This window comes from Suricata suricatta, chromosome 15, assembly GCF_006229205.1.
Source record: "Suricata suricatta isolate VVHF042 chromosome 15, meerkat_22Aug2017_6uvM2_HiC, whole genome shotgun sequence".
NCBI classification, from domain to species: domain Eukaryota; kingdom Metazoa; phylum Chordata; class Mammalia; order Carnivora; family Herpestidae; genus Suricata; species Suricata suricatta.
Window position 1 is genome coordinate 38,843,813 of NC_043714.1, and position 23,706 is coordinate 38,867,518.

At 39.0% G+C, this 23,706-nt stretch overlaps 1 protein-coding gene across 2 annotated transcripts in view; it reads left to right on the forward strand.

Annotated features, from left to right (window-relative positions):
• Positions 1-423: 423 nt before the first annotated feature.
• The window catches only part of INTS8 (integrator complex subunit 8), a 48,648-nt gene continuing 25,365 nt past the window's right edge, over positions 424-23,706 (forward strand). The window contains exons 1-14 of one of the 2 annotated variants that reach the window (XM_029923174.1): positions 424-727; positions 1,975-2,149; positions 4,677-4,817; positions 5,134-5,205; positions 6,119-6,170; positions 7,646-7,828; positions 9,337-9,444; positions 11,038-11,193; positions 12,831-12,931; positions 13,357-13,498; positions 18,377-18,447; positions 18,800-18,975; positions 20,924-21,057; positions 21,899-22,009. In XM_029923174.1, coding sequence (XP_029779034.1) covers positions 598-727; positions 1,975-2,149; positions 4,677-4,817; positions 5,134-5,205; positions 6,119-6,170; positions 7,646-7,828; positions 9,337-9,444; positions 11,038-11,193; positions 12,831-12,931; positions 13,357-13,498; positions 18,377-18,447; positions 18,800-18,975; positions 20,924-21,057; positions 21,899-22,009 — 1,752 coding nt within the window. In that variant the 5' untranslated portion in view covers positions 424-597. The remainder of the gene's footprint in view (positions 728-1,974; positions 2,150-4,676; positions 4,818-5,133; positions 5,206-6,118; positions 6,171-7,645; positions 7,829-9,336; positions 9,445-11,037; positions 11,194-12,830; positions 12,932-13,356; positions 13,499-18,376; positions 18,448-18,799; positions 18,976-20,923; positions 21,058-21,898; positions 22,010-23,706) is intronic. The other variant, XM_029923173.1, reaches the window with a different exon arrangement.

Below are 23,706 nucleotides of genomic sequence, written 5' to 3' on the forward strand. Positions count from 1 at the left end.
TTGCGCCATCATTCGCCTCCTTTAAGGAAGGGAATGGGGGCGCAGGTGCCCAAGATAATAGAGCGCCTCTGCTGAAAGGACTTAAGTGCGAAGAAATCCAGAAAGGGGAAATTGAAAGCACCGAAGAAGACAAGCTTTGTCTGGATCACAGTTTAAACATGTAGTGTTCGCTGTCTTTTATGAGGACATCGACGTCCACTGCAACCCTACATGACTCGGTTCCATTTTCTTGCTGAGAATCTCCCAAGAAAGGGGAAAACCCTTTGGTGACCCAGCTTCTGGGCGAGACGTCTCCCTGGGCAACCCGTCCGAGGCGTTATCTAGGGATTGGCCCCGCCCACTTTCTCTACAAATCGAACAGCGATTGGTCTGGAGGCGCGGCGGTGGCGCAAGGAGGCGGACTTAGGCCCCTCGACTCGGGCTAGGCCCCTCGACTCAGGCTGGGCACCGCCGCCATTTTGGGTTGTGTAGGTTTCCGAGACGTTGTGAGCGACGCGTCGCCCGCGTAGGTTCCGCAGGTCACAGGCCAGTGGTACGCGTCCGAGTGTCAGGTTGGAGCCGGGAAGCGTCCCTGGAGGTACCGGCGGCGGGGGCAGGATGAGCGCGGAGGCGGCGGACCGGGAGGCGGCCACCTCCAGCCGGCCCTGCACCCCGCCGCAGACCTGCTGGTTCGAGTTCCTGTTGGAGGAGTCGCTGCTGGAGAAACATTTGCGCAAGCCCTGTCCGGGTGAGTGTGGCGTCTACAGTCGGAGGGGAGTGGGACCCGTCCGCTGGCACCGCTCGCCGCGCTCTCTAGACCCGCGCCACCTCGGCCACGAAGCCGGGGGTCCAGGCGGCGCGAAGCCGAGCCAAGCCCTGGCGGGGCCCCCTCGCTAAACATTCAGCATCCCAGTGCGGGGGCACCGTTGTGAATGGCTTAAAAACGTAAAACAAAGGCCTTTCCGCCTGCCTTCCCTTTGGCCTGTTTACTGTTTGGGGTTTTAGCTCCGGCGGGTGGTCTTGTGAGATTGCGTGGGTTGGGGAGGCTGGCTTTGACACACCCCTGCTGAGCTCTGGGATCAATTTAGAGACGGAGAAATTGCTGTTCTCCTGCTGATCCTGATGCAAAAATCTTTTAGGTTCTTATTTAAATAATTTGTTTCTCAACGAAGGGATTTTACGGACTTATAATTATTTTTTTCCGAAGTTTGTCTATAAATGAGAAGGAGAAAACCTCCAAGAGCAGGAAATGCTATACACATGTAATAGGATATGATCACGATTCATATCCCAGTTAGTGGGTGCTGTTAGGGAAAGAGGGAAACTCCAGGCGATTCTGGAAAGAAGTACTGGTATGAAAAGGTAAGTTTCTTGAGTAGTGTTTTGCTGGTAGAGTTCAAATCCAGATGTCGCTTGTTCCGTCTCATCAGCCTTAACTGATGGAGACAACTGTGGGAGAAGTTAGTGGTTTCACCCAAGCAGTTTTACCACCTGTATGATGTTATGTCGTTGTTTTTCCACAACGTTTATTGAATGTTTTGGGTGCCAGGCCTAATACTTTATTTACATCTGTTACCTAATTTGGTGTTCATAATCACAGGTAGGTGGTGGTGTCCTCTATTGTGCATTGATAGAAACAGGTGCAGAGAGGTAACTTGATGCAGGTCACACTAATTAAGTGTTGGAACAGTAATTCCAAAAATGACGTCTAGTTCCTCTAATTGATATTGGTTATTTGCTGAACTGGAAATCTATAGCCATTATGTTCTTCTAAAGTGTTTTCTTCTGCGTGAACCTGTGAACTCTTTCTCCGTACCACTCTTCCTGATCTTGCATGCAGTCCCTAAGCACACTTCTTATAAATCACACTCCTTAGTCGTCATGACTACACAGCTGTTGGGATGTTTTTTGTGGCCAAAAACCAATACAGTGAAACCTTTTGCATCTTCGTAATTGAAAGTTAAGTTTCAGAATTTGTTTTCTCTTAAATCCTAGATCCTGCACCAGTTCAGCTCATTGTTCAGTTTTTGGAACAGGCTTCCAAGCCTTCAGTGAATGAGCAAAACCAGGTGCAGCCTCCCCCTGACAACAAGAGAAATCGTATTTTAAAACTACTTGCCCTTAAAGTTGCTGCACATCTGAAGTGGGACTTGGACATATTAGAGAAAAGGTATATAAGATTTAAAAGAAATGTATTTTGAAAAACTAGTTTTTTTTTGTTTTATTTCTATATATGCTTTTCTCATACCAGCCCTTAAATTGCAAGTTATATTTCTGTATGTTTTTGGTAATATGTACACCTTTTCAAAAGGTACACAAAAGTATTTGATTGTTAGGTGAATTTAAATCACCTTTTAACGTATGAACATCAGTAAGGAGATAGCTTATTATTACTACCATTTGATGTGTAAGTAGAGAAAATTCACACCTGAAACAGTTTTAAGTGTTGTGGTGTACTTTTACATATATGAAGAAAATAAAAATTAGTGATACTTATTTACATAATATGATTTTCTGTTAATTCATTTTTACTGGTCATAAATCAGTCACTGTCTTCTAAACCATTAAAATATCTTTTTAGGATCGGTGCTTATTTGTTAACAAATAAGTAGTGTCAAGGCAATACTAAATGACTTGTTTTCATCCCCTTTTTCTCATAATTTACATTTGTTTTTAATTTTAGAGAACGGGAGAAAGCATGAGTGGGGCAGCGGGGAGGGGGCTTGGCTGGCGGGGAGAGGAGAGAATCTCAAGCAGTCTCCATGTTCAGCATGAAGCCTGACGCAGGGCTTGATCTCATCACCCTGGGACCATGACCTGAGCCAAAATCAAGTTGGATACTCAACTGACTGAGCAACCTGAGCGCCCCTCTCACAATTTAAAAAGAACTTGTAAGGACATCTGGGTATCTCACATGGTTAAGCATCTGACTCTTGATTTCAGCTTAGGTCTTGGTCTCAGGGTCATGAGTTCAAGCCCCACATTGGGCTCCATGCTGGATATGGAGCCTACTTAAAAAAAAAAAAAAAAAAAAGAAAGAAAGAGTATCTTGTAAAATTCAGAAATTGGAAATAATAGAGGAGGGAGATAAGTACTCTTAACATTTTTGTGTGATTTTTGTAGTTTTTCCTCCCTATTTTTTTATGTACTCTTTACACCCAATGTGGGGTCCAAATTCCTAACCCTCAGATCAGTAGTGGGATGCTTTACTGACTGAGCCAGCCAGGCGCCCCTCCTGTATTTTTAAAGAAAGTTGTGATCATACCCTAACCTATGTAGTGTTGTGATTTCTTTCTTTTTATCCTGAATAATATGATGAACATTTCCCCATTTTTTGGAGATAATTCCATCATGTGGATAATTAACTGTTCTTCCATTGATATTTAGTTTCTACTTTTTAATTTTAATCACAGAATCTTAAATACCTTTGTCCTAAAATGTTATCTGGATTTTGGTTATATTAAGTCACTGACTCGGGTGTATAAACATTTTTAAATCCCATGACACATACTTCAGATTGCATCCCAAGAGAGTTATACTAGGTCATGTTCTCCCTAGTAGTGTTTAAACACTTTTTCCCACCACCCTTCTCCAGATTAAAGAACTCTTTAATCTGAGGGAGCGGCTGTCCATTCATAGACCTGAGGCTTGTCAAGAGATAGTAATGTGGACCAAAAAGTAAAATGTATATGATGCAGTTGGAAATTGAACACTGATGGGGTATTTGATAAGCAACTGAGAAATTTTTTAAGGTATTTAAAAAAATTTTTTTAATGTTTACTTTTGAGAAAGGTGGGGAGGGGCAGAGAGAGAGGACAGAGAATGTGAAGCAGGCTCTGTGCTGACAGCAGAGAGCCTGATGCAGGGCTTGAACTCACAAACCTACAGGATTTGAACTCCTAAACTGAAGATCATGACCTGTGCTGAAGCCAAAAGCCTAACCGACTAAGCTACCCAGGCACCCCCCAACTGAAAAATTATTAGGTGTGAAGTTAGTACTGTGAATACATTGAGTTAATTTTTTTAAAGTTTTATTTATTTAAGTAAACTCTACACCCAGTGTGGGGCTCAAGCTCACAACCCCAAGTTCAAGAGTTGCATGCCCTTCTGACTGAGCCAGTCAGGTGCCCTGTTGAGTTAAGTTTTTGGAGATCTGTTCTGCAACACTTATGGAAGAAATGATTATGTTAAAAATTTGCTTTATGTAGTACGGGAAGGGGGGAAGTGAGCGAGAGTAGAGATGAAACCAGATTAGCTGTCAGTCTGTAATTGTTGAAACTAGATGATGGGCACATGGGGGTTCATTATATTCTGACTACTTTTGTGTATGTTTACATTGTTTTCATAAAGAAAAATTTTAAATTAAGTCTCTCAAAATTTAATATTTTTTACATGTTTGTGGGGGGGTGGGGGGGGGAGGAGCAGAGAGGGAGAGAGAGAATCCCAAGCAGGCAACGCAGGGCTTGATCTCATGAACCATGAGATCATAACCTCAGTTGAAATCAAGAGTTGGATACTTAACCAACTGAGCCATGCAGACACCTCTGAAATTTAGTATTTTCATGTAAGTTGTTGAGACAGTTAAATAAAATAGCCCTTCAGATTTAGTCCTTTAAGAATGTAATTATTTTCAACATAAATACCAAATTGTGTATTTTAAGCTTCTCATGCAGATATGTGCCTTTTGTTTCTTCAAGTTTGTCTGTTCCGGTGTTGAATATGCTGCTAAATGAACTGCTGTGCATCAGTAAGGTTCCTCCCGGGACAAAGCATGTGGACATGGATCTGGCCTCTTTACCCCCGACCACTGCCATGGCCATCCTTCTCTACAACAGATGGTGAATTTTTTCACAGACCTCAAGTGTGTTGGCAGCCTCTGTTTAGTTGCACTCTGGCTTTCAGGGGTGTGCTTTTAAGGGGCCCCTGTACCCTAGACATCTCTCAGAGGATCTTGGAAACTCTGAGTCTGATGGTAAACTGTGACTGCATAGATGAGAAGAGCGCTCTGATAAAATGTCGATGATTTATGAAGGTTCTATTACATGCCGATTAGCAGTTCAGCTAATTTAGAACAGCGCACGTTCTGAGCAGTACTTAATAATTTGAATGACATTTACAATGTATTAAGTTTTCCTTTTCTTGTCTCTTCTTAAGGGCAATTAGGACAATTGTTCAGAGCAGTTTTCCTGTCAAGCAGGCAAAACCTGGACCTCCTCAGTTAAGTGTGTAAGTCGGTAGATGGGACCCTTGGTTGGCACTTTTTGTCACCAGAATGAAAAAAAATTTTTTTGCATGTTTTTAATAACCTCTGGTACCGAAGGAGTAAAGTTGGAGGATAGCACAGGCCTGCGTGCAGGTAGGTTTGGAGGAGTCAGAGGGTACAGAATCCAGACTTCGGCTAGAGAGCTCTGGAAAAAGGAGCGCTTCGTGACCTGTGCCTTTCCTCTTAGTGTTACTTGCCCTGCTCCAGAGCGTTAAGATTTTTTTCATGTAATTAAATTTACATGAAGATGTATTTGTTCTGTATATAGGGAAGTTGTTTTAATATGTAAAATTAGCTTAGAATACGAAAAATTACTAAAGTTATTATCTGTGGAGTTTCTTATAATTTTCTTTTTAATGTATATTTTTGAGGGAGAGAGCGCAAGCAGGACGGGGGCAGAGAGAGAGAGAGAGAGAGAGACACACACACACAGAATGTGAAGCAGGCTCCAGGCCCTGAGTGTCAGCACAGAACCTGACGGGGGGCTCAAACCCATGGACTGTGAGAACATGACCTGAGCCGAAGTCAGATGCCTAACTGACTAAGCCATCCAGGCACCCCTAAACTAATTCTTAAATTCTAGGTTAGCAGCTTACCCAATTTGGAGCTAGAGAGCATAGTTTCTAACTTGATAGAAATGAGCTTTTGCTGACAGTAAGGTTTAGTCTTATATTGAGGGTTTTGTTTTTTTGTTTTTGTTTTAACACAAATGAGAAAATAATGGTAAATAAACATCAAAATTGAGTTTTTGTGTTTTTAGAAGTGAAAAATACTATTAAAAACATTTTTATTTAAATTTTCCCTCATTTTGAAGGATGTCTCATAGAATTTTCAGTCTTTTGAGTAACATTTAATTCTCAATCTTTTCTCTTTTAGCATGAATCAGATGCAACAGGAGAAAGAACTAACAGAAAATATTTTGAAAGTAGTGAGTATTGGCATCAGTTACACATTTCTGGGGTGCGTTCAGAGCATGTTCACATGCTTCCTCTTACCTTAAGTACATGAGAGTTGGCAAGGTCTGGAAGCAGTGACATGTAGATTTTTATTGTTAGAACAGTTTGGTGACCATTGTAAATCAGAGCTTTTCAGTGTAGTCCTTTACCTCCAATTCTGTTGTCCAATTTTCATATTTTAGTAGGTAAGAGAAATCACAGTTTCAGATGATATCTTCATATTTTTTCCAGAAAGTTTACAGTTGACATGTATTATATTTTAAAATCACTTTTGCAGGGGCGCCTGGGTGGCTTGGTTGGTTGAGGGATCAACTTCAGCTCAGTTCATGATCTTGCAGTTCGTGGGTTCGAGCCCTGCATCAAGCTCTGTGCTGGCAGCTCAGAGCCTGGAGCCTGCTTTGGATTCTGTGTCTCCCTCTTGTCTCTGCCCCTCCCCCACTCCCCACTCCTGCTCTGTCTCTCTTGAAAATAAACATCAAAAAAATAAAAAATAAATAAAATCACTTTTGCAGTCACAAAAATACAGCAGTTATTATTAAAGTTTTTTTAAGTGATTTTGAGAGAGGAAGTGTGAGCAGGGGAGGGGCAGGAAGAGGGAGACCGAGAATCTCACACAGGGCTCGATCTCACAAACCTGGAAGAACATAACCTGAGCTGAAACCAGGAGTTGGACCCCCCAATTGACTGGGCCACCTAGGCACCCCTATAGCAGTTTTTAATCTAGTTAATATAAAGTGGAAATGTGGGAGTTTCCATAATTTGAAAATGATCTCTGTAATTTTCTAACACCTCCAGTGCACCAGAAACACTATATAAAGTCTAGGGGTTGGGAGAGGAGAGAAACATTCTATATCTATATAAAGTTAGTATGCTGTAATATTTTGAATATTTATTTAGTGAGACACAAAGCAAGTGGAGGGGCAGAGAGAGGGAGAGAGGCTCTGTCGAGGACAGAGCCTGATGGTCGGGCTTGAGTCATGACCATGAGATCATGACCTGAGCTGTAATCAAGAGTCCAAGATGCTTAACCATCTGAGCCATCCCGGTGCCCCATTATGCTGTAGTATTTTGAATGTGGGGAGGAAAAAACCTGCATCATTTTATTTTTGTTACCAGTGCCTGCTAAAATGGTGGTTGACACATTGATACATACAGACATTTCTTGAATAAATCAGTGGAAGCAAATCTTTAGAGCACTTTTAACTTTTCTGTAAAAAAAAAAAAAAAAAAAGTATCTTTTCTACATATTTTCTGATTTCTAAATAGGAACTTTTACTGTATTTTAAAAATCTTAATACAGCTATTTCAGCAGATTTAATTGCACTTCTGCTGTGTTAAAAAAAACTTTTAATAGCTTAGTACGCCCAAGTTATTGAGTATCCTGTATGTATATTTTCGTTTTCTGTGATGTTTGTATTTTAATAATTTGTTTATTGAATTTTTGTAGCTAAAAGAGCAAGCTTCTGATTCTATTTTGGTACTAGAGGCAGCCCTTAAATTAGACAAGGATCTGTATGTCCACACGATGAGAACACTAGATTTATTGGCAATGGAGCCCGGCATGGTAAACGGAGAAGCGGAAAGTTCCGCTGCCGGGTTGAAAATCAGAACCGAGGAGATGCAGTGCCAGGTACGTATTTCAGTATTAATCGATGTGTGGCACATTTTTGGAAAATCTTACATGAGGTCATTCTAGTATTTTTAATTAGAATTTCTCCCTTTTTGATTTTAAGATGCTATTAAAATTTTGAGTCATAATTCATTTGTAAATTTTATTACATCACTTGAAATTTTTCTAAAAGAAATGGAAGGGAAATTTTATTTGATTTATGGTCTCTGAAATAGTTTCCCAGTTTTGTTTAGGAGACAGAGTTTAAATACAGAGAATGCTGTAAGTATGTAACTGATTTTTACAGTTCATTCATATTGTTAGATTATTACACCAAAGAGAACCCTGACCCCCAAAACAAATACTGTGCTAGACTTTGGCCCCTAGAGAAAATAACTACTTCTTTTTTTAATGTTTTCATTTATTATTGAGACAGAGAGAAACAGAGCATGAGTGGGGGAAGAGGCAGAGAGAGAGAGGGAGACACAGAATCTGAAGCAGGCTCCAGGCTCTGAGCTGTCAGCACAGAACCTGATGCGGGGCTCGAACCCACAAACCATGAGATCATGACCTGAGCCGAAGTCGGCTGCTTAACCAACTGAGCCACCCAGGGGCCCTAATAATTAGTTTTTTAAGGATCTTCATTTAAGGTTTTTCTGTAAGTCTGGGCTCTAGTTCCTTAGACTGCTTTCAGTTGATATTGTTGTGAGATCCTGTGTATTCGTGTTTTCTTTTTCTCTGCTGGATTATAAACTCTTTGAGATCTTTTTTCAGTGTGTATTTTGCATCTTCCTCACTTTCTAGCAGCGAACCTTAGGTATAACAAATTTTAAAATACTCAAAAACTGTGTAAAGAGGGTCACGAGGATAGTGTGTTTTATATTCTGTATTCTCTTCTTAGTGGGAGTTGGCATATCGTCTTTTGTTTTTAAACAGTTTAGCAGTTTTTTAAAGTAAATTAATTAAATTCTTCCCCCAGAATGGGGCTTGAGCTCACAACCCTGAGATCAAGAGTTGTGTGCTAAGTCAGCCAAGCACCCCTTGCATGATTTTTTTTGTGTATTTCTTTTGAGTGAGCACGCATGTGCAGGAGAGGGGCAGAGAGAGAGAAAGAGAGAGAGGGAGAGAAAGAGAATTCCAAGCAGCTCTGCACTGACAGCAGGGAGCCTGTTGTAGGGTTCGATTCCACGAACCAGGAGATCATGCCTTGAGCGGAAATCAGGAGTAGGCATCCCTTGCATGATTTCTTCAGTCACTGTTTCCCATTCCTCAAATGGGCAGAAGCAGCTTTGACCAAGTTTTGGGAGGTGCCTTTCTAGATGAGCTGGTTGTAGAGTTGAAGGTAATCATTTTTCAGGGCCTGAGAAGATGGCAGTCACAGCTGGAATAGGAGTAATGAGAATTGACAGTTGGGTTTTTTCCCCTATATATGTACTTGTGTTTTGCTAAGATAAACATGATTTTCAGTTTTGTCAGCTCTTGAGTTTATGAAAAATTACTAAGCACATTGGTATTCATTACTATTTTAGGTGTGTTATGATTTGGGTGCAGCATACTTCCAGCAAGGCTCTACAAATGGAGCTGTTTATGAAAATGCCAGAGAAAAATTTTTTAGAACCAAAGAACTAATTGCAGAGGTAAATACAATGATAACAGGCACATCATCTACAGTCCTTAAGTCTAATATGTTTTTGGGTGTAATTTTTCTGATAATTAAAAAAGCAGGTGTTCATTGTAGTACATTTGATAAGTTTTAAAAACTACTAAAAGCGTTTTGAAAATCTGTGATATTACTGCCTAGAAATTACACTTTTTTCCGTTTTAGCTTATCCAGGTTTCGTTCTTTGTTTTTACAGTTAAGGTTATATTAACCATATATACTGTATTATCATGCCTAAATCTTTGAATAGATGTTTAAAGATCTTCTGTGTAGATGTGCTGTGATTTACTTCATTTCTTTAATGTCTGGATATTTATGTTTACTGTTTTTATTGATTATATAGCTATAATATTTCTGTCTCCAAGCATAAGGGTTGTTTTTTTTTGTTTTTTTTGTTTTTTGTTTTTTTTTCAGATGCTTTCAAGTTAAAATCCTACAAGTAGAATCATCATGTCTGTGGTTTTTAATTTTGTAAAGACTGAAACATTAAACCAAATTGCTTTTTGGGTACTCGGATCAGTAGTGAGGGGTTTTTTGGTTTTGTTTTGTTTTTTCCTCCGATTGCTAATTTGGTGAGTGAAATACACTAACTTTAAAACATTTGTATTTCCTTAATTCCTAGTAGGGTGAACTTTTCATATTTTTATCACTTGCATTTTTCTTATGATTTTGACAAGTGAATTTTAAAATATATAACTAGTCTTTTGTTTGGTGCCTAGAAAAATTCCCACTTGAGTCTCATCAGAGAAATGATTAAATGCTTAAGAGATTTGCTTTAAATCTGTTCTAGATCTATTGGGAATCCCCATATTACTTTGCCCAGGAAGTTCATCAGATTTGCTCTCCTTATGTATTTTTAAATATTTTAAGCTTGTTTTATTTATTTTTATTAAAATTTTTAAATGTTTTATTTATTTTTGAGACAGAGACAGCATGAGTGGGGAGGGGCAGAGAGAGAGAGGGAGACACAGAATCTGAAGCAGGCTCCAGGCTTTGAGCTGTCAGCACAGAGCCTGATGTGGGGCTCAAACCCATGAAAGTGAGATCATGATCTGAGCTGAAGTCGGATTCTTATTCGACTGAGCCACCCAGGCTCCCCTTAAATATTTTAAGCTTGTTTTAAAGTGTTCACTCTTTGATAATGTCTAGATTGTCATACCTACTTGAGTACTTGAGTGATGCTGATGTTTACCTTTTGTATGTTGACCTGAAAACTCTGAACCAGGAGTCACCAAGTTTCTGGTAAGGGGCCTAATAGTAGGTATTTTAGGCTTTGTGTGCTATATGCAGTTTATGTTGCATATTGTCATTTGTTGTGTTTTTTTCCCCTTTACAACCTTAAGTATGATTCTCAGCTCAAAGGCTGTATAAAAATAGGCCACAGGCCAAATGCCTGTGAGCAATAGTTTGCTGACCCTTGTTCTAAACTTTAACCTTTTCATTTTTTTATGAAAGGTTCTTCCAGGCCTGAGTCTTCCATTACATTTTCTTGTACTGTTAAAATGCATTGAATGGGTACTATAGTTTCTGTTACATCGATGGATAATGATATATACCTCTTACTTTACAGATAGGTTCATTATCTCTTCATTGTACCATAGATGAGAAGCGGTTAGCAGGCTATTGCCAAGCATGTGATGTTCTTGTACCGTCTTCTGATAGTACATCTCAACAGTTGACACCATATAGTCAAGTCCATATTTGTTTGAGATCTGGCAACTATCAGGTAAGGTATCTGATGGGGATGTATAGGGTGATTGGAAAGCTTTGGAAGCCAGACAGAACTCATTTTAGATTCTGGCATCACCATTTACCAGTTGTTTGATTTGGAGCAAGTAAAACTGTCAGATTGGTCTATAAAATAGTAATAATCACCCCATTTCTTAGATTCCTTATGATAATTAAGTGAGAAGTTATAAAGTCTAAGCAGAGCACTGTAGACAATTGACTCGATCATTTTTCTTGGTTTGCCTGTGTTAAATTCTTCAAGAAACTGTAAGCAGGACTTTTAACTTTTAAAATTATAAGTAAAGAATTGTTAGTTTTATGGAACCTTAAGTCTGGTGTCTGGCTTGAAAGTGTGGCTTTTGTAGCCCAATCTTATTAGCCACTGCAAATATTAAGACTGAAGGTAAAAGTGAGCAAAGTGGTATTTATAGGTTTGGATGGTCTACTCTAGAGCCTGCTTTACCAGTGAGCCTGGTTATCTTCTCGATTTTACCCATGGAAAGGGCTTAAATTAGTCTGTGTTTATTGCCTCCTCTGGATATATATTTTTAGTTTTATAATGAAAACCACTGGGAATTAGAAATTGTACTTTTGAGGGGTGCGTGAGTGGCTCAGTGAGTTAAGTGTCTTGACTTCAGCTCAGGTCAAAGTCTTGTGGTTCGTGAGTTTGAGCTCCACCCTTGTCTCTGTGCTGACAGCTCAGAGCCTGGAGCCTGCTTCGAATTCTGTGTGTGTGTGTCTGTCTGTCTGTGTGTGTCTGTCTCTCTCTCTCTCTCTCTCTCTCTCTCTCTCTCTGCCCTTCCTCTGCACATGTGCACTTGCGCATGCTCTCTCTCAAAAATAATAAATGTTAAAAAAAAATTATACTTTTGAAATCTATCTGAAAGCCTTCATGTAGAAAATGGATAGTACCTTCATGTTGCTTCACTTAAAGTAGCAGTTATGAAATAACAAAGCTACAGCCTTTCTTTATTTTTAAGGTAAAAATTTTTTAAGTTAATTTATTTTGAGAGAGCGTGTTAGTTGGGGAGGGGCAGAGACAGAGGGACAAACTCAAGCAGACTCTGTGCTAGCCAGCCCAGTGCCCACGTGGGGCTTCTATTCATGAAACCATGAGATCATGACCTGAGCTGCAATCAAGACTGGGATACTAACCTGACTGAGCCACCCAAGCGCCCTCTTTATTTTTAAAAATATTTTTATTTATTTTTAAGAGAGAGCAGGGGAGGTGCAGAGAGGTGGACAGAGGATCTGAAGCAGGCTCTGCACTGACAGCAGAGAGCCTGATGTAGGGTTAGAACTCACAAACCATAAGATCATGAGCTGAGTTGAAGTTAGATGTTTAACTGAGCCACCCAGACGCCCCCTGAATTTTCTCTTATTGACTGATTCTTCACCTCTCATTTTTGGTCCATGGTCTTCAATTTAAAAAGGCTGGGTTAGGGGGCAGGTGGGATTTTTACCCTCAACCTTAATTTTAAAATTTTAGAAAAGACTTGTAGTAAGATATGTTCATGATTTTCTTCGATATATATTTTCCATTATAGAAAGACTTTTCTTTTTGGAAAGACATTTAAAGTAAACAAGCTTTGCCATGATTTTTGAATTGGATGCCATTTTATGTCTGTGTTCTAGGATGTAGTAAAGATTTTTATTGAAGATAACTTAACCTTCAGTTTACCTGTCCAGTTCCGGCACTCAGTACTAAGGGAGCTCTTTCAGAAAGCTCAACAGGGGTAAGTAAGTAAATTGAAGAATTAGTTTTTTATTTTTGAATAAAAAAGCAAATGCATTTTGGGTTTATAAAAATAGACCTCCAAATTACCTCTAAGTCTGTGACCATACTTTCATCTTGGTCAGTGTATGGGCAGTTAACATAGCCAGGAGAGCCACTTTAATGTGCATCTGATTCTTGTACAGACACTTGGGGGATGGAAATTAGAATTTGATTCTATGCCCTAATGTGTAACTAAGTTCTCCTTTGACCGATTACAAACTTTCCTGCTCTGTGCTCCCCTGCCCTTGATGTGTGCCTGCATAACCTAGTGTTACCTCTCAAGAATAAATAACTCATTCTTGTGAACTTAGCTTTGTGAAATGTACCTTACCTTTGTTTTATATTAAAAAGAATATTAGTAGATCCTACTTTTGTATTCTACAGAAATGAAGCTCTAGATGAAATCTGTTTTAAAGTCTGTGCCTGTAACACAGTCCGTGATATACTGGAAGGTAGAACGATTAGTGTTCCATTTAACCAGCTATTCCTTAGACCTAATAAAGAGAAAATAGACTTTCTTCTGGAGGTAAGACATTTTTTCCCCTTTTTGACTTGTAATTTTGCTGTAAGCTTACCAGTGACCTCTCAGTTGTCAAACCCAGTGCCTCTTTTCTGTCTTCATCTGACTTGGTAATTGATGCTCCTGACTGTGCTTTCTGACCTCTTCTGCCAGAGCTCTTTGCTCGTTCTGTCATTGCGTTTTCCTTTGTCTTCACCGAGACCTCTTTTGCTCTTTCTTTAGTGTTTCTGTTTACAGTAGTTTTGTTTATGGCTGACTCATCTTCTCCTATACTTTTTATTCACATTTAAAGCTTCAGTCATCTGTTGATTCAGCATTCCCAAATTATAATTCTGACCTCTCTTGTGAGCTCCAGGATCTGTGTTTCTGTTGGGTTTTTCTATGTCTGTCTTTAACTGTCTTAATATAAGAGAGATTGAGAGAAATATATAAGCATAACTAATGCCATTTAGTTTCAAAAATACTACATTGCCAATATTTTTTTAAGTCTTTTTTTTTTTTTAAAGACTTTATGTTTAAGTAATCTGTATATCCAATGTGGGGGCTCAAATTTACAACCCTGAGGGGGAACCTGAGTGGCTCAATCAGTTGAGTGTCCGACTGCAGTTCATGTCGTGATCTCGTGGTTTGTGGGTTCGAGCCCCGCCTCAGGCTCTGTGCTTATAGCTAGCCAGGAGCCTGTCTTTGAATTTTGCCTCTCCATCTCTCTCTCTCTCCCCTGCTCTTACTGTCTCGCTCTCTCAAAAAACAAAAAATTTTTAAAAGATATTTACAACCCTGAGCCTGAGAGTCACATGTTGCACTGACTGAGCCAGCCAGGAGGCCCTCTGGAAGTCCTTTTTATGCTCTTTACCAAACCCTCTCCATCTCCCCTTGAGAAAACCACCGTCCTGCCTTTTGTGATCGTCATTTCCTTGCTTTTCTTTGTACTTGTATCACCTTTGCATCCTTAAGGGATATTCTTTAATTTGCCTGTTTTGAACTTTATATAAAAGCATACAAATGTATTTTTTAATTTTCCTTCACTAAATAGGTTTATGAGCTTTTCCCCCAAGTTGTATGCATTTATAGTTGATTTTTTTTTTCATTGTTGTGTTACAACGTGACTATCATGAAATTTATTCTTCTGATGACGTTTACATTGTTTACATAATGTAAATGGTTATTTTGCTGCTTGGAACATTATGTATATCTTGGTGTACACGTGTATCAGATGTTTAAAGAAACTATATCTCTAACATGACTTTGTCGTGTCAGTGTTTTTGTTGCCAGCTTGCATGAGTTCTCAGTCACCGTCCCTTGGTGTCGTCAGATTTACCTATGAGGTCCTTGTATAATGATTTACTGTTGAGATTTCAAATTCCAGTTGTCTTATTGCCAAGGAATTTAGCAGAATTTCTTCTACTTTTTGCTCATAATGGATTTCGTCTTTTGAGGTACCTGTTCCAAGTGGAATGTCTCATTTTTCTGTTGGATTGTCTGTTTTGTTTTTGCCTTTTTTTGGTACGAGTTCTTTATATATTCTGTTCTTTACTAATTTTAAATATTGCAGGTGTCTTCTCTGAGTTTGACTTCTTTCCTAACTTTCTTTATATTGCTTAAAAAGCTCTTAATTTTAGCATAGTAAAATATGTAGGTCTTTTCCATAAAGGAAAAGATTAGTGAACTGTGTCTCTTGTTTGAGGAAACTTTTCTATCCCGTGGTCATGAAGATAGTCTTCTATCTTCTAAAAGCTGTATAGCTTAGCCTTCCTTTAACATTTAGGTCTTTAATCCCCTTACAGTTGATTTTTGTGTGTCATGTGAAGTAGCTGGTCTGGTGTCATTTTTTTTCTCCTCCAATGACTATCTGTTTTCTTCAGTACCGTGGTTTTTTTTTTTTTTTTTTTTTAAACATTCGTTTTTAAAGTTTATTTTTGAGAGAAAGCACGCACACACATGGGTGAGGGGCAGAGAGAGAGGGAAAGAATACCAAGCAGGCTCTGCATGGTCATCGCACAGCCCGATACAGGGTTTGAGCTCATGAACCTGAGCCAAATCAAGAGTCGGATGCGAAACTAACTGAGCTACCCTGGCGCCCCTCCACTACCACTTTTTTGGAAGGCTTTTTTTCCTACTGGTCTGCAGTGCTTAGCTCTGGAATGCTGAGTGTCCGTGCGTGTGTGGGCCTGTTACTGGGCTCTGTTCTGTAGCACTTTTCTGTTTGTCCACAGGTAATATCCCTATGTCATGATAACATTTAAACACAAGCCTTGTTTTTCAAAGTTGTATTGGCTTATGCTTATCCTTTGCATTTTCTTTGCATAGACTCAAATTGTCAAGTTCTGCAAATAAGCCTGTTCTTTGAAGCTGCATTATGTTTAAACACCAGTTTGAGAAAAATTAGTATCTTCATAGTATTGAGAATTCTAATCTATGAATTAGTACAGTTCTTGATTTATATAGACATTGTTTGGTGTCCTTTGGAGCTTTATAATTTTTTCCATAGAACTCTTATTTTTTGTTTGGTTTTATGAACCTGAAAGTAGTTAATGCATGTGCATAGAGGTACAGTTGAACTTTGTATGATTTTGCTTCCAGTTACTTTGCTAAACTCTTTTTTCCAAGTTTATTTTTGAGAGAGCGAGCAAGAACACAAGCAAGGGAGGGGCAGAGAGGTGGCCTATTTTTCCTGATTAGTTTTAAGAGGTGGTTTTATAAGAATTTGTCCACTTAAGGCAAACCATAAGAGACTCTTAAATACAGAGAACAAACTGAGTGTTGATGAGGGGCGGGGGCAGGGAAAAATGGGTGATGGGCAGTGAGGAGGGCGCTTGTTGGGATGAGCACTGGGTGTGAATGTAAGCGATGAACCACGGGAATCCACCCCAGACACTAAGGGCACACAGTACACGCTGTATGTTAGCCAATTTGACAATAAATTATATTTAAAAATAATAAAATCAGAAGAAATGAAAAAATAACTGATTAAAAAATTTGACCACTTAATCTAAATATTTAAGTTTAAGTTTTTTAAATGTTTACAGCATTCATAAAGATGGCCCTTATTTCATGTTTTAATTATTTAAGAATTGAACTTAACATTTGTTCTATTTATTAAAAATTAACACCTGTTCCCTATGTTTTATGACCTGTTTACAGTGCATCGCTATGTATGAATAGGCTGTTATGAAAGCATATTTGAGTGTTACTTATAAGATCGTTAATATTTATAGTGTGGAGCAAAATTATTACAGTGTAAATATTTTATACATCAAGAGGCTCAGATGTGATATATGCTGGTAGGGTAACCTGTTCATTTGAGCATAGTACTTTTACAGTACTCTTAGCATGGGGCTTTAAAAATTGGGGCGCCTGGGTGGCTCGGTCGGTTAGGCCTCCGGCTTCGTCTCAGGTCAGATCTCACGTTCGTGGGTTCGAGCCCCACGTCAGGCCCTGTGCTGATAGCTAGCTCAGAGCCTGGAGCCTGCTTCTGGTTCTGTGTCTCCTTCTCTCTCTGACCCTCCCCCTCTCATGCTCTGTCTCTCTCTGTATCAAAAATAAATAAAACATTAAAAAATATTTTAAAAAAAATTACTGTTTTTTTCCCTTTTGATAACAGTGTCATTGAGGTATAATTCACATATCCTACTGTTCACCCATTTAAAAGTGTATAATCTGGGGTGCCTAGGTGGCTCAATCAGTTGAGTTTCTAACTTTGGCTCAGGTCATGAGCTTGTGGTTTGTGAGTTTGAACCCTGAGTGGGGCTCTGTGCTGACAGCTCAGAGCCTGGAGCCTGCTTCAGATTCTGTGTCTCCCCTTCTCTCTATTCCTCCCCCACTCACACTCTGTCTCTGTCTCTCAAAAATAAACATTAAAAAAAGTTTTACAAAATTTTTTAAAAGTATACCATCCAATGATGTCATGTGTGCCTAGGTTTGTATAGCCACCACCTCAGTCTGTTTTAGCGCGTTTTCACCCCCCTCTTGTACCCCGCAGTGAAATCTCTTCTCCGTTAGCAGTCGCCCCTCATTCTCCCCCAGGCCCCTTGACCTCAGGCATCTACTGTCCACTTTGGTCTCTCTAGATTTGCCTGTTGCCTAGGCTGGACATATCATATAAACAAAAATATAGGTGGTCTGTTTTTGTTTTTCTAGATCTTTATTAAATGTTTTCAAGGTTAATCCATGTTATAGCATGTATCAGTGCTTCATTTTTTATGGCTGAATAATATTCTATTAAACGGATTCAGTATTCACTGTTCATTTTGTATGTCGATCAGTTGATGGACCTCAGGTTTATTTCTACTTGGCTATTACAAATAATCTGCTGTGAACAGTCTATGATTTATTTTTTTATGTTAACATATTAGAGACTATCTGACAATTTCCTTAGGTTAGAGACTTTGATACTGATTGCTTTATTTTGGCTTCTTGTAAGTAGTCTATAGGAAAAATTCAAATCTGATGAATAAACTCAATATTATGAGACTATATTATTTGTAAATAACTAATTTCTGTGACTAACCATTGCTCTATATATTTAGCTACTACTGATCATTCAGCTAAGATGAATCTTCTCTCTTCTGACTGGAGCTACTGCAGAGTTCATCACCTCATATAATTGGTTAGCGCACTTTATACGTCCTGGAGAACTCTGTACCAGGCTAGGTAGCGGCTGATTTATTTCATATGAATGACTACAGTTGTTGAAATGATCACATTCCACTCCCTCTCCCCATGATGATTCTTATTCGGTCTCCCTCTTTTAAATTACTTAACCAAATCTGATTGATACGTGGCTGGAAAAGGCATATTTGTTTGTTTTTAAATCTAAGCTTTTCTAACTATAGACTACATTTTAAAAAGTTCCAGTATTCAAATAAAAATTACTTCCATTCCTAGGTATGTTCAAGATCAGTAAATTTAGAAAAAGCTTCAGATTCTTTGAAAGGAAACATGGCTGCTTTTCTAAAGTAAGTGCCCTTTTCTCCTTTGCTTTGAATTTAGTCTTGTGAGAAAATAACTTTTGTTACTTTTTGTATTTTTCCTGCATGTCTTATAAACAGGCAGTCATTTGAGAGTCACTGAAGTTCAGATTTGTATAGTGATACAAAGTTTAGATTTATACTTGTTACTCTTTTTGTATATTGTGACAGTGACATCACAATTTTAGGACCAAAAATTTTTTAAATCTATTTCAGATATTGTTACATAGTTTATGAAATGGTAACTTGTTAAATGGTTTATCAATAAAGATTGGTTAATATTATTTTTCCCAAACTAAATTATGAACTTCTCTGTTTTACACTATTTTTGCTGATCTAGGAATGTGTGTCTGGGGTTGGAAGATCTGCAGTATGTTTTCATGATTTCTTCACATGAACTTTTCATTACATTGTTGAAAGATGAAGAACGAAAGCTACTTGTTGATCAGATGAGGAAGAGATCCCCTAGAGTAAACCTGTGCATTAAGCCTGTAACTTCGTTTTATGACATCCCAGGTTAGCTCCCTAGCCTGCTAGCAGCAGTGTTGGCACGGTTTGCACTTCCTTTATATTCGCCCTTCGGTGTATTTGAGGATGCCTTCTCATTCGTTTTAGGTTATATTTATGTCCGTAATTTGAAATTTACCAGTCCCTGTAGTCCTGTTTCTGTCTAAGCAGTTAAGTACTGGGATGCTGCTGAGTCTGTAGTCACTGGAGACTGAGGCCTAGATACACAGGAGTTTAGTTGGTGAAGGTAGACCAAGTTTCTATTGCTGATGCATTCTTGGAGCTAAAATGAGAGCTAGGAGGGGCGCCTGGGTGGCTCAGGTGGTTAAGCATCTGACTTCGTCTCAGGTCATGATCTCACAGTATGTGAGTTCGAGCCTTCCGTTGGCCTCTGTGCGGACAGCTCAGCCTGGAACCTGCTTCCAATTCTGTGTCTCCCTTTCTCTCTGCCCCTTCTCTGCTCACACTGTCTGTCTCTCTCTCTCTGAAAAATAAACATTAAATTTTTTTTCAATAATTAAAAAAAAGAATGAGAGATGGGAGGGGAGTCCTGAGACTCAGAAGAAGTACAGGCTTTCATGCATGTCAGCCTGTATCACTGTGATACTGTCTTCTGGCTGGCTAAACATTCCACTTGGGCAATGTCGCCATTTTTGATCTTGTGTTTTTGTGGTTTTGTTTTGTTTTGGATTATTTTTTTCCCTATTTTGCTTTTATTTTATAAATACAATAGAAAGCATAGTGCTGTTCATTAATAAGAAACATAAGCTTTAGAGCTTAATGTAAATGAGACAATTCAGTCAGTTTAACAAAACAAAACTTGTAGCTCCTTTGAACCTCACTATAGTTAAAGTGGTTGACCAGTTGTAAAGGACAATGACATTGAGCCCTAAAGTGCTAGGAATGGACTAATGAAGACTGTATCTGAAAGTTGGGTTGTGATTAGGGACTTTAATGATCTTTTTGGTTCTCTAGGAATGCAGTCCCTCCTCCTTCTCTTCCTCTCCCTTTGAAAAACATAATTTTAATATTTTTTGGAATTTATTTTAATGTTTATTTTTGAGAGAGTGAGATAGAGCACTAGTGGAGGAGGGGCTGAGAAAGAGAGAGGGGTACACGGAATTTGAAGCAGGCTCCAGGCTCTGAGCTGTCAGCTGAGGGTGGGGGGAGAATATTTATTGAAATAAAAATATATTGGGGCACCTGGGTGGCTCAGTCGGTTAAGCGTCCAACTTCGGTTCAGGTCATGATTGCTCGGTTTGTGAGTTCGAGTCCCACTTCAGGCTCTTTGCTCACCGCTCCAACCCTGGAGCCTGCTTCGGAGTCTGTGTCTCCTTCTCTCTCTGCCCTTCCCCTGCTCACTGTCTCTCTGTCTCAAACATTCAAAAAAAATTTTTTTTAATTTCTCATTAAAAAAATATTTATACATTAATTAACACACTAAGTTTGAAAGTAGGAGACTATCTACATAAGTGAATTTTTCCATATAGCCTACCTTATTCTTTCCATGAGCTAGTTATGGATTTTTATTTATCTTACTTATTTTGAAAGAGTCCGAGCATGCAGGGGAGGGGCAGAGAGAGGGAGAGAGAATCCCAAGCAGGCCTGCACTGTCAGGATGCAGCCCATTGCAGGGCTTGATTCCACAATCCTGGGATCATGACCTGAGCTGAAATCAAGAATCGGATGCTTAACCAATTCAGCCACAAGCCACCTAGGTTCCCCCCAGTTATTAGTTTTTGTCTGTTTATATTCTCATTTGTATTCAATTCAGACTTAATACAAATTGTTAGATTTTCTATGTGAGAAAATAAATATATAATTCACACAATATGTATTGAATGAATGAGTTCTCGCGATGTTAATACTTAACATAATTTCAACAGATTATTCTCCTATTTGTAGGATTCCTTTGAATTAAGTCATTATTGAATCAAATCATTTCTTTCTTTCTTAGCCTCAGCAAGTGTCAACATTGGCCAGTTGGAGCATCAGCTGATACTGTCAGTGGATCCCTGGAGGATTCGACAGATTTTAATTGAATTACATGGTATGACTTCCGAGCGCCAGTTCTGGACAGTGTCTAACAAGGTCGGAAACCCTTTGTCAAGAATAGATAAGAACATTTTTTTTTTTCTCTGATGTAATTTAATAGAAGAGCTGTTCCCTGACCTTCCTGAGAATAAAGACCTATTTAAAACCTTTCCTGCATGCAAAGTGCAGATAAAGGTAGCTTTTTTGGACACCGCTTCAGTGGCCTGTAGCTAGAGCTCCAGGAAAGAGCCCGGGTACGCAGGAGAGAGAAGTATGGCAGTACTTCCAACTCCCTGCGCACCGCTCTGCTGAAAATGTAGTAAAAATGCAGCCAGACATCCCTATGTATTTTGTGGGATTTGAACATAAAAGTGCAGTGAAATGAGAAATTTCTCTGAACGTTAGTGTTGGACTTCATTAGTGTTGACATTATTATTAGTGCTCATTTTATAGGTGAGTAGTACAGCATAATAATTAAGAGAGGGAGTTCTGATCTGAATCCCTGCCTCTGTACTTACTAGCTGTATAATCCATCTTGGGCAAGTTATTTGACATCTGTGTGCTTCACTTACCTGTAAAATGAGGATAGTAGTACCTAATTCATAGTATTGTGGTAAGGATCACATACATTAGTATATGCAGTCCTAGGGCTTTTTTTCCCTTCTTTCTACAGACCATCCTTTAGAGAGTTCCAGCCCATTTATTACTGACTTATAGTGAATATGCTTGTTTTGATTAGCATTTCATCATAGCAGTCATTTTCATTTTTCTTCGAAAGTGATCTTTGCATGACTATTTTAAATGTACTTGAAAATTATTGAAAGGTTTTTGTCTAGATTTGGATTTGTGTGTGCTGTGTGTGTGCACATGTGTATTTATGTATTTTTATTTCTTCTAGTGGGAAGTACCTTCTGTGTATAGTGGGGTTATCCTGGGAATTAAAGACAATTTAACAAGAGATTTGGTTTACATTCTGTTGGCCAAAGGCTTACACTGCAGTACTGTTAAGGTGAGTAAGAGCATATTATTAACCCCCGGTCAAAATATGCTTTATCAGTTTTATTGTGAAACCCAAGATTCAGAATCTCCTATATTTTCCTTGATCTTAAAATACAGTCCTAGGCCTAAAGGGTATTTTCTCATCCCTCTTAAAGGATATTTTAAAATGTGTTTTGGTTCTTTTTCCTTTACCCTCACAATTGTACCAAAGTGTTCTTGGATATACAGATACTACTCCATTCCTTGAGACCATGAAAAGTTATTTATTGTATCTTTTAGGATTTACTTAGTAAAATTGTGTTCCAGGCTATAAGTACAAAACAAAATCCCTTAAAATTACTTTTGTAGTTTATTTTACACAAGGAGTTTGTAATCTGGGAAGTTGAGACCTAAGTGAAGTGTTAAATTATACTGTATCAGATGGTATAATTGCACAAGCAATAGTCCAGTAAATTCTAATACGTAGCTTAATGATAGCATTTCCAAATTTAGCTCCAGCAGAAATCCTGAGCTAACGGCCGAAGCTTGAATAAGTTAGCGAGGTAGCGGGGATTTAACCATGAGGAAAAGCTCAAAGATAAATAGGACGGTTCACGAGGGGCCGGGATGCAGTAAGCTCATGTTACAAGGACCATTGGGTATGGCGGCGGGCAGTGATGAGGCTGCAGGGGAGTAAGTCACGGCCTAAACAGACCTGTGCGCGTTGCTGGGGCGGTTGGTTTTCTGGACCAGCAGTTTTCTAGCCACAAGTCCAGCTGTAGACATTAGAGTTGTGTTTTTTAATGTATTGTCAGATTGGCTCACATACAACACCCAGTGCTCATCCCAGCAGTGCCTTCCTCAGTGCCCGGCAGACATTAGAGTTTTAAGGGAAGCAGTATCCAGCCTTATTTCTTGTCTTCCCTAAAATTGACTGGCCTGAAAAACATGGTTCACACATCTATTGTTTCTCCTTTCACACCCATTCTCTTTTCACAGTTGTCCTTTTGTAGCTTCCTTTAGAAAGGTGCAGGAGGGGTACTAGGGTGGCTCAGTCGGTTAGTGGCCAGCTCTTGATTTCAACTCTGGTCGTGATCTTGTCCTGAGATGGAGCCCTGTGTTGTCTCCGAAGTGAGCGTGGAGCCTGCGTGGGATTCTCTGTCTCTGCCCTTCCCTGTACTCCTTTCTCTCTCTCTTTCTGCCCCCCCCATATTCTCTCTCATATTCACTCTCCCTCACATTCTCATTCATTCTTTCTCAATAAACGTTTAAAAAAAAAAAAAAAGGTGGGGGAGGAACCATATTTTAGCTTTATATCAAGTTTTGAAATCAAGTGCTGTCAAGGCCTCCAGTTTGTCCTTGAAAATGATTTTGGCTAGTCTAGGTCCTTTGCTTTTTTATTTTATTTATTTTTAGGATTTTATTAAGTAAATTCTATACCCAATGTGGGGCTTGAACTTAACTCTGAGATCAAGATTCGCATGTTCTCCCAAGGAGCCAGCCGAGTGCCATTCTCCTTTGCTTTTTAATATAAATTTTAGAATCAGCTTTACAGTATTTACTGGGGGGAAAAAAGCCTGTTGGGATTTTGATTTAGATTGCAGTGAATCTATAAATCGATTTGGGGACAGTTGATAACAAAATTATGTCTTTCAGTCCATGAACTTGGTATAGGTCTTCATTTATTTAGGCCTCTCTTTATTTACGTCCTTATCTTGTTAAGTTCTG